Source organism: Formica exsecta, unplaced genomic scaffold, assembly GCF_003651465.1.
Source record: "Formica exsecta isolate Colony F162 unplaced genomic scaffold, ASM365146v1 scaffold880, whole genome shotgun sequence".
NCBI lineage: Eukaryota > Metazoa > Arthropoda > Insecta > Hymenoptera > Formicidae > Formica > Formica exsecta.
The window spans coordinates 35,892-47,063 of record NW_021853650.1 but is presented as its reverse complement, the minus strand read 5'-3'; the positions used below and the strand labels follow the sequence as shown (position 1 = coordinate 47,063).

General features: G+C 34.5%; 1 protein-coding gene across 1 annotated transcript in view; it reads right to left on the bottom strand.

The window, feature by feature from the left end:
- Window positions 1-11,172, bottom strand: part of LOC115244913 (synapse-associated protein of 47 kDa-like) — a 28,739-nt gene that overhangs the window by 16,094 nt on the left and 1,473 nt on the right. The window contains exons 3-4 of the mRNA XM_029822928.1: window positions 11,100-11,172; window positions 9,730-9,884 (exon numbers count right to left, since the gene is read on the bottom strand). The exon at window positions 11,100-11,172 is cut by the window's right edge and continues 1 nt beyond it. Of these exons, the coding sequence (XP_029678788.1) occupies window positions 9,730-9,884; window positions 11,100-11,172 (228 nt within the window). The remainder of the gene's footprint in view (window positions 1-9,729; window positions 9,885-11,099) is intronic.

Here is an 11,172-nt window from a genome sequence, read left to right as displayed (position 1 = left end):
AAGCTCTCGAGATAAGCTACAAGAATATGTAATAAAAAAGGAGGGTTCCATTTAAGAAAACGTCGATCACATTGACCTCATCTTGAAAAGGTCACTCAAGGTCAAATCCATATTTTTATCATGTGGCCCCCTCCGAACCCTACAACTTTTGTTTAAAACATTTTTTTCGATAAAGCTTACTTTCCGAGATATTTTACAGTTTCAAGTTAAAAAACTCACCCTGTATATATATATATAGGATGCTCTAAAAAGATACGGCCAAAATTTAGGGAGATATTCCTCACACCTAAAGGATGAAAAAATGTTATATGAACATAGCTGCGGAAACGCTTTTTTTCAGGAATTAGAGCTTCTTTTCTGAGTATGCGACGTTACGGCTAAATGAGGTAGTGACCTTATCTGCCAGGCAGAAATCAGAAAAATATTGACCTTTAATGTTATGGTTACTTGTTTACACCTAGACAATAGTAGTGGCTAAATAACAATATGCGCATCCCTTGAAATCGGCAGAACATTGTGATCATATTTCAGTTCAATTCTGTAGATCGTGCGTGAAACAAGGTTTATTGTAATTGTACAAATTTATCACAGCCATGGCTATGTACAATACAACAAATGTAAATAAACCTACTGATTAAACGATTGTCGTCCACAATGTTTAATCCTAAATTGTTTCTATAAAGAGTGTTTCATGAATGGTGGGCAAAACTTCAGTAATGTATTCCTAATGCTTAGAAAAGAAAAAAAAAGTTATATCAACATAGGTCGAGAAATGATTAGTTTCTGAGTTATTAAAGTTTTTGTAACACAATTCTCGTCACATTATCTTAGAGGAAATGTTCAATATGTCCATTCCTATCTCAATACAAGCCTCAGTTCGTCATTGAGCCCTGAGCACGATCCCAAATTCCTGGCGTAGCGCGTATCGTCTGAAAAACTGCCACAATTCGGTCGCGGAGAGTTTCTACATCATCCACTGTAGACAAATACAATAAAGACTTTGCATAACCCCACAGAAAGAAGTCCAGTGGGTTTAAATCTGGTGAGCGTGGAGGCCAAGCAATTGGTCCACCTCTACCTATCCACTTACCAAGAAACATTTCATCGAGATGCTCGACAAACTTGACGAGAATTGTGTCACAAAAACTTCAATATCTCAGAAACTAATCATTTCCGGACCTATGTTGATATAACTTTTTTTTTCTTTTCTAAGCATTAGGAATACATTACTGAAGTTTTGCCCACCATTCATGAAACACTCTTTATATGTATATATACAGGGTGTCCCATCAAAGGTGGCGATCCCCTTTTATCTTTTAAACTGAAAGAGATAGACCGTAACAAGTATATATGAAATTAAATGGTTCACACTGAACTCTATTGTGAGCATAGTGGTTGCTTCCAAAAACTATCTGTGTTAATAAACGGAGAGGTATGCATAATTTTTTTATAATAATATATTCCGATATAATAAAAATTGTAGCGCTGTTTGAAACGAATACAACAATGTATGATATTATGTAAATATTTTACATATTATATGAGTTTTATCGACTTGAAATATTGCGGACGACATCTACCTTTTCTCGTGCATTAGAGATTGATATATATCATGTTGTCATTTGATCATAATACTTAATCCGAAGTTCATAATACTTAATCCGAAAGCCATATCGCAGGCCCAAAAATGAAAAGATAGACGTCGCCCACATAAACAGCGCTACAATTTTTTACGTGTCAAAAAATTCACATTATTATAAAAAAATTATGCATACCTCTCCGTTTATTAACACAGATAGTTTTTGGAAGCAACCACTATGCTCACAATAGAGTTCAGTGTGAACCATTTAATTTCATATATACTTGTTACGGTCTATCTCTTTCAGTTTAAAAGATAAAAGGGGATCGCCACCTTTGATGGGACACCCTGTATATATACATATAAAGAGTGTTTCATGAATGGTGGGCAAAACTTCAGTAATGTATTCCTAATGCTTAGAAAAGAAAAAAAAAGTTATATCAACATAGGTCGAGAAATGATTAGTTTCTGAGTTATTAAAGTTTTTGTAACACAATTCTCGTCACATTATCTTAGAGGAAATGTTCAATATGTCCATTCCTATCTCAATACAAGCCTCAGTTCGTCATTGAGCCCTGAGCACGATCCCAAATTCCTGGCGTAGCGCGTATCGTCTGAAAAACTGCCACAATTCGGTCGCGGAGAGTTTCTACATCATCCACTGTAGACAAATACAATAAAGACTTTGCATAACCCCACAGAAAGAAGTCCAGTGGGTTTAAATCTGGTGAGCGTGGAGGCCAAGCAATTGGTCCACCTCTACCTATCCACTTACCAAGAAACATTTCATCGAGATGCTCGACAAACTTGACGAGAATTGTGTCACAAAAACTTCAATATCTCAGAAACTAATCATTTCCGGACCTATGTTGATATAACTTTTTTTTTCTTTTCTAAGCATTAGGAATACATTACTGAAGTTTTGCCCACCATTCATGAAACACTCTTTATATGTATATATACAGGGTGTCCCATCAAAGGTGGCGATCCCCTTTTATCTTTTAAACTGAAAGAGATAGACCGTAACAAGTATATATGAAATTAAATGGTTCACACTGAACTCTATTGTGAGCATAGTGGTTGCTTCCAAAAACTATCTGTGTTAATAAACGGAGAGGTATGCATAATTTTTTTATAATAATATATTCCGATATAATAAAAATTGTAGCGCTGTTTGAAACGAATACAACAATGTATGATATTATGTAAATATTTTACATATTATATGAGTTTTATCGACTTGAAATATCGCGGACGACATCTACCTTTTCTCGTGCATTAGAGATTGATATATATCATGTTGTCATTTGATCATAATACTTAATCCGAAGTTCATAATACTTAATCCGAAAGCCATATCGCAGGCCCAAAAATGAAAAGATAGACGTCGCCCACATAAACAGCGCTACAATTTTTTACGTGTCAAAAAATTCACATTATTATAAAAAAATTATGCATACCTCTCAAATGTAAATAAACCTACTGATTAAACGATTGTCGTCCACAATGTTTAATCCTAAATTGTTTCTTGTGTAAGTAATACAGTCAACAATATTTTCAACATAACTCCTGAAAAAAGCGTTTCCGCACCCATGTTCATATAACATTTTTTCATCCTTTAGGTGTGAGGAATATCTCCCTATATATATGTATATACATATTTATATATAATATATGCAGGGTGTTTTATAAATGGTGGGCAAAACTTCAGTAATGGATTCCTAACAAGAAGAAAAAAAAAGTTATATCAACATAGGTCGAGAAATGATTAGTTTCTGAGTTATTAAAGTTTTTGTAACACAATTCTCGTCACATTATCTTAGAGGAAATGTTCAATATGTCCATTCCTATCTCAATACAAGCCTCAGTTCGTCATTGAGCCCTGAGCACGATCCCAAATTCCTGGCGTAGCGCGTATCGTCTGAAAAACTGCCACAATTCGGTCGCGGAGAGTTTCTACATCATCCACTGTAGACAAATACAATAAAGACTTTGCATAACCCCACAGAAAGAAGTCCAGTGGGTTTAAATCTGGTGAGCGTGGAGGCCAAGCAATTGGTCCACCTCTACCTATCCACTTACCAAGAAACATTTCATCGAGATGCTCGACAAACTTGACGAGAATTGTGTCACAAAAACTTCAATATCTCAGAAACTAATCATTTCCGGACCTATGTTGATATAACTTTTTTTTTCTTTTCTAAGCATTAGGAATACATTACTGAAGTTTTGCCCACCATTCATGAAACACTCTTTATATGTATATATACAGGGTGTCCCATCAAAGGTGGCGATCCCCTTTTATCTTTTAAACTGAAAGAGATAGACCGTAACAAGTATATATGAAATTAAATGGTTCACACTGAACTCTATTGTGAGCATAGTGGTTGCTTCCAAAAACTATCTGTGTTAATAAACGGAGAGGTATGCATAATTTTTTTATAATAATATATTCCGATATAATAAAAATTGTAGCGCTGTTTGAAACGAATACAACAATGTATGATATTATGTAAATATTTTACATATTATATGAGTTTTATCGACTTGAAATATTGCGGACGACATCTACCTTTTCTCGTGCATTAGAGATTGATATATATCATGTTGTCATTTGATCATAATACTTAATCCGAAGTTCATAATACTTAATCCGAAAGCCATATCGCAGGCCCAAAAATGAAAAGATAGACGTCGCCCACATAAACAGCGCTACAATTTTTTACGTGTCAAAAAATTCACATTATTATAAAAAAATTATGCATACCTCTCCGTTTATTAACACAGATAGTTTTTGGAAGCAACCACTATGCTCACAATAGAGTTCAGTGTGAACCATTTAATTTCATATATACTTGTTACGGTCTATCTCTTTCAGTTTAAAAGATAAAAGGGGATCGCCACCTTTGATGGGACACCCTGTATATATACATATAAAGAGTGTTTCATGAATGGTGGGCAAAACTTCAGTAATGTATTCCTAATGCTTAGAAAAGAAAAAAAAAGTTATATCAACATAGGTCGAGAAATGATTAGTTTCTGAGTTATTAAAGTTTTTGTAACACAATTCTCGTCACATTATCTTAGAGGAAATGTTCAATATGTCCATTCCTATCTCAATACAAGCCTCAGTTCGTCATTGAGCCCTGAGCACGATCCCAAATTCCTGGCGTAGCGCGTATCGTCTGAAAAACTGCCACAATTCGGTCGCGGAGAGTTTCTACATCATCCACTGTAGACAAATACAATAAAGACTTTGCATAACCCCACAGAAAGAAGTCCAGTGGGTTTAAATCTGGTGAGCGTGGAGGCCAAGCAATTGGTCCACCTCTACCTATCCACTTACCAAGAAACATTTCATCGAGATGCTCGACAAACTTGACGAGAATTGTGTCACAAAAACTTCAATATCTCAGAAACTAATCATTTCCGGACCTATGTTGATATAACTTTTTTTTTCTTTTCTAAGCATTAGGAATACATTACTGAAGTTTTGCCCACCATTCATGAAACACTCTTTATATGTATATATACAGGGTGTCCCATCAAAGGTGGCGATCCCCTTTTATCTTTTAAACTGAAAGAGATAGACCGTAACAAGTATATATGAAATTAAATGGTTCACACTGAACTCTATTGTGAGCATAGTGGTTGCTTCCAAAAACTATCTGTGTTAATAAACGGAGAGGTATGCATAATTTTTTTATAATAATATATTCCGATATAATAAAAATTGTAGCGCTGTTTGAAACGAATACAACAATGTATGATATTATGTAAATATTTTACATATTATATGAGTTTTATCGACTTGAAATATTGCGGACGACATCTACCTTTTCTCGTGCATTAGAGATTGATATATATCATGTTGTCATTTGATCATAATACTTAATCCGAAGTTCATAATACTTAATCCGAAAGCCATATCGCAGGCCCAAAAATGAAAAGATAGACGTCGCCCACATAAACAGCGCTACAATTTTTTACGTGTCAAAAAATTCACATTATTATAAAAAAATTATGCATACCTCTCCGTTTATTAACACAGATAGTTTTTGGAAGCAACCACTATGCTCACAATAGAGTTCAGTGTGAACCATTTAATTTCATATATACTTGTTACGGTCTATCTCTTTCAGTTTAAAAGATAAAAGGGGATCGCCACCTTTGATGGGACACCCTGTATATATACATATAAAGAGTGTTTCATGAATGGTGGGCAAAACTTCAGTAATGTATTCCTAATGCTTAGAAAAGAAAAAAAAAGTTATATCAACATAGGTCGAGAAATGATTAGTTTCTGAGTTATTAAAGTTTTTGTAACACAATTCTCGTCACATTATCTTAGAGGAAATGTTCAATATGTCCATTCCTATCTCAATACAAGCCTCAGTTCGTCATTGAGCCCTGAGCACGATCCCAAATTCCTGGCGTAGCGCGTATCGTCTGAAAAACTGCCACAATTCGGTCGCGGAGAGTTTCTACATCATCCACTGTAGACAAATACAATAAAGACTTTGCATAACCCCACAGAAAGAAGTCCAGTGGGTTTAAATCTGGTGAGCGTGGAGGCCAAGCAATTGGTCCACCTCTACCTATCCACTTACCAAGAAACATTTCATCGAGATGCTCGACAAACTTGACGAGAATTGTGTCACAAAAACTTCAATATCTCAGAAACTAATCATTTCCGGACCTATGTTGATATAACTTTTTTTTTCTTTTCTAAGCATTAGGAATACATTACTGAAGTTTTGCCCACCATTCATGAAACACTCTTTATATGTATATATACAGGGTGTCCCATCAAAGGTGGCGATCCCCTTTTATCTTTTAAACTGAAAGAGATAGACCGTAACAAGTATATATGAAATTAAATGGTTCACACTGAACTCTATTGTGAGCATAGTGGTTGCTTCCAAAAACTATCTGTGTTAATAAACGGAGAGGTATGCATAATTTTTTTATAATAATATATTCCGATATAATAAAAATTGTAGCGCTGTTTGAAACGAATACAACAATGTATGATATTATGTAAATATTTTACATATTATATGAGTTTTATCGACTTGAAATATTGCGGACGACATCTACCTTTTCTCGTGCATTAGAGATTGATATATATCATGTTGTCATTTGATCATAATACTTAATCCGAAGTTCATAATACTTAATCCGAAAGCCATATCGCAGGCCCAAAAATGAAAAGATAGACGTCGCCCACATAAACAGCGCTACAATTTTTTACGTGTCAAAAAATTCACATTATTATAAAAAAATTATGCATACCTCTCCGTTTATTAACACAGATAGTTTTTGGAAGCAACCACTATGCTCACAATAGAGTTCAGTGTGAACCATTTAATTTCATATATACTTGTTACGGTCTATCTCTTTCAGTTTAAAAGATAAAAGGGGATCGCCACCTTTGATGGGACACCCTGTATATATACATATAAAGAGTGTTTCATGAATGGTGGGCAAAACTTCAGTAATGTATTCCTAATGCTTAGAAAAGAAAAAAAAAGTTATATCAACATAGGTCGAGAAATGATTAGTTTCTGAGTTATTAAAGTTTTTGTAACACAATTCTCGTCACATTATCTTAGAGGAAATGTTCAATATGTCCATTCCTATCTCAATACAAGCCTCAGTTCGTCATTGAGCCCTGAGCACGATCCCAAATTCCTGGCGTAGCGCGTATCGTCTGAAAAACTGCCACAATTCGGTCGCGGAGAGTTTCTACATCATCCACTGTAGACAAATACAATAAAGACTTTGCATAACCCCACAGAAAGAAGTCCAGTGGGTTTAAATCTGGTGAGCGTGGAGGCCAAGCAATTGGTCCACCTCTACCTATCCACTTACCAAGAAACATTTCATCGAGATGCTCGACAAACTTGACGAGAATTGTGTCACAAAAACTTCAATATCTCAGAAACTAATCATTTCCGGACCTATGTTGATATAACTTTTTTTTTCTTTTCTAAGCATTAGGAATACATTACTGAAGTTTTGCCCACCATTCATGAAACACTCTTTATATGTATATATACAGGGTGTCCCATCAAAGGTGGCGATCCCCTTTTATCTTTTAAACTGAAAGAGATAGACCGTAACAAGTATATATGAAATTAAATGGTTCACACTGAACTCTATTGTGAGCATAGTGGTTGCTTCCAAAAACTATCTGTGTTAATAAACGGAGAGGTATGCATAATTTTTTTATAATAATATATTCCGATATAATAAAAATTGTAGCGCTGTTTGAAACGAATACAACAATGTATGATATTATGTAAATATTTTACATATTATATGAGTTTTATCGACTTGAAATATTGCGGACGACATCTACCTTTTCTCGTGCATTAGAGATTGATATATATCATGTTGTCATTTGATCATAATACTTAATCCGAAGTTCATAATACTTAATCCGAAAGCCATATCGCAGGCCCAAAAATGAAAAGATAGACGTCGCCCACATAAACAGCGCTACAATTTTTTACGTGTCAAAAAATTCACATTATTATAAAAAAATTATGCATACCTCTCCGTTTATTAACACAGATAGTTTTTGGAAGCAACCACTATGCTCACAATAGAGTTCAGTGTGAACCATTTAATTTCATATATACTTGTTACGGTCTATCTCTTTCAGTTTAAAAGATAAAAGGGGATCGCCACCTTTGATGGGACACCCTGTATATATACATATAAAGAGTGTTTCATGAATGGTGGGCAAAACTTCAGTAATGTATTCCTAATGCTTAGAAAAGAAAAAAAAAGTTATATCAACATAGGTCGAGAAATGATTAGTTTCTGAGTTATTAAAGTTTTTGTAACACAATTCTCGTCACATTATCTTAGAGGAAATGTTCAATATGTCCATTCCTATCTCAATACAAGCCTCAGTTCGTCATTGAGCCCTGAGCACGATCCCAAATTCCTGGCGTAGCGCGTATCGTCTGAAAAACTGCCACAATTCGGTCGCGGAGAGTTTCTACATCATCCACTGTAGACAAATACAATAAAGACTTTGCATAACCCCACAGAAAGAAGTCCAGTGGGTTTAAATCTGGTGAGCGTGGAGGCCAAGCAATTGGTCCACCTCTACCTATCCACTTACCAAGAAACATTTCATCGAGATGCTCGACAAACTTGACGAGAATTGTGTCACAAAAACTTCAATATCTCAGAAACTAATCATTTCCGGACCTATGTTGATATAACTTTTTTTTTCTTTTCTAAGCATTAGGAATACATTACTGAAGTTTTGCCCACCATTCATGAAACACTCTTTATATGTATATATACAGGGTGTCCCATCAAAGGTGGCGATCCCCTTTTATCTTTTAAACTGAAAGAGATAGACCGTAACAAGTATATATGAAATTAAATGGTTCACACTGAACTCTATTGTGAGCATAGTGGTTGCTTCCAAAAACTATCTGTGTTAATAAACGGAGAGGTATGCATAATTTTTTTATAATAATATATTCCGATATAATAAAAATTGTAGCGCTGTTTGAAACGAATACAACAATGTATGATATTATGTAAATATTTTACATATTATATGAGTTTTATCGACTTGAAATATTGCGGACGACATCTACCTTTTCTCGTGCATTAGAGATTGATATATATCATGTTGTCATTTGATCATAATACTTAATCCGAAGTTCATAATACTTAATCCGAAAGCCATATCGCAGGCCCAAAAATGAAAAGATAGACGTCGCCCACATAAACAGCGCTACAATTTTTTACGTGTCAAAAAATTCACATTATTATAAAAAAATTATGCATACCTCTCTGTTTGTTAACACAGATAGCTTTTGAAAGCAACCACTATGCTCATAATAGAGTTCAGTTTGAACTATTTAATTTCATATATATATTTGTTACAATTTATCTCTTTTCCGCTTCTAAAAAAGGCATGAAACGTCGAACTCGAATATATCGAAGCGTTGAAGCCTCTTCTCCGCGATGCTGATTGGCTGTCTCGCTTGTGCGCTGCGACTTGCTTCATTCGTGTTATTTGCAACTGTCAAATCTTGAGAATTTTAACAGTTTGACAATTTGTGAAAAGCTGTACTACGTAAACGAGAAAGGAAAAAAAGAGAACGATGAGTCACCTTGAGTGTGATCGATGCTGTCGGAGGTGGCGAGAGTTTGATTGGAATTGCTTTCCGCCTGCTGCTGGCTGCTGGCCATCGCGTTCAACTCGTATCCCTGACGCAGCAAGGACACCCGGTAGAAGTAGTTGCGCCAGAAGTTCTCCTCGGATATACTGTCGCAAGGACAGAAGGAATTCTCAGAATCGACAAAGAAATCAAACTCGGAGTAACCGAATGAGCGCTCTGATTAATGTGTCTCAGCATTATATTCAATTAACGTAAGCTAATTAATCGCCGAGTACGATAACAATGTACTTGTATCTTTCGCGTTCGTGGTCCACTGTAAAAAAAATTGACTGGAACTTCAGATACACACAAAGCGTCTGCAGCTCTTTTGTAGACACACTGTCTGAATTTTCAGATATCTTTCAATTTTCAGACACTTTCCTGAATTTTTAGGAAAATTTCGAAAAAATAAATTTTGAAAAAAATAATTATTTTTTCAAAATTTTATAATACATAAAAAATTTTTTTTTAATTTTATTGGCGTTGAATAGAGGTGCTGTTCTTACAATAAAAATTTTGTGTAAAATATTTGTTGATATTTTGAATAGTTTTCGAGATATATCGAGAAAATCAAAAAGAGTCTATCCTACGTATAAGCGATGATTAAGATAGATTATCTGAAATTTCTTTCAAACATCCAGATCTGAAAATTCAGACAAAAATATGTGTATGTGAACTTTTAGAAAAATTTTTACAGTGTCCTTGACACTAATTATTACATACGTATTTCCATGAAATCCTTAGAAGCATTTGTTGTTTTCAAAGCACAGCGCGCGATCGATCTAATTATTTCGTTCAAAGCATAATTTCACGAACATGATAAAATGCATTTTGTTTCCGTCAAATGTTGCGTTATAATTTAATTATCGAATCGTTTTACATTTCGAACAAAATTAATTGAAAATGATTTCGTCCTCTTTGAAAACGCTAGTCGATTAACTGGCTCCCGCCAATCAATTAATCACATTTTCATTTACTTGAACTTTAATTTGTCGACTTTAATTTAATAACCAATGTAAACGTTATTAAATTCTTTATTATTACACGTCACATCGCGTGATAACAATACGATTTTACAGAACGCGCGATTATTCTTGCGCAACAAAAATAAAAGAACAATACTGCAGAATTATTAATTTCGAATAAAACGCACGAGAAAAATTATAAACGATAGTTTTTGGTGTTATTACTTTTATGTATTATTAATTAATTAAAAAAATCGCGTAACGTAAATAAAAATATATTCATGAAATAACAAATTTAAAAAAAAGAAAAAAAAAACGCAGAAACTCCGAGAATTTTCATAGAGTCAATCTACTTACATTTTCGGGACAAGCTCGAACCTCATGGCCTCAAGATTCGGATCAAGAGCGAGGGTGGCCTGTGCCATTGGCT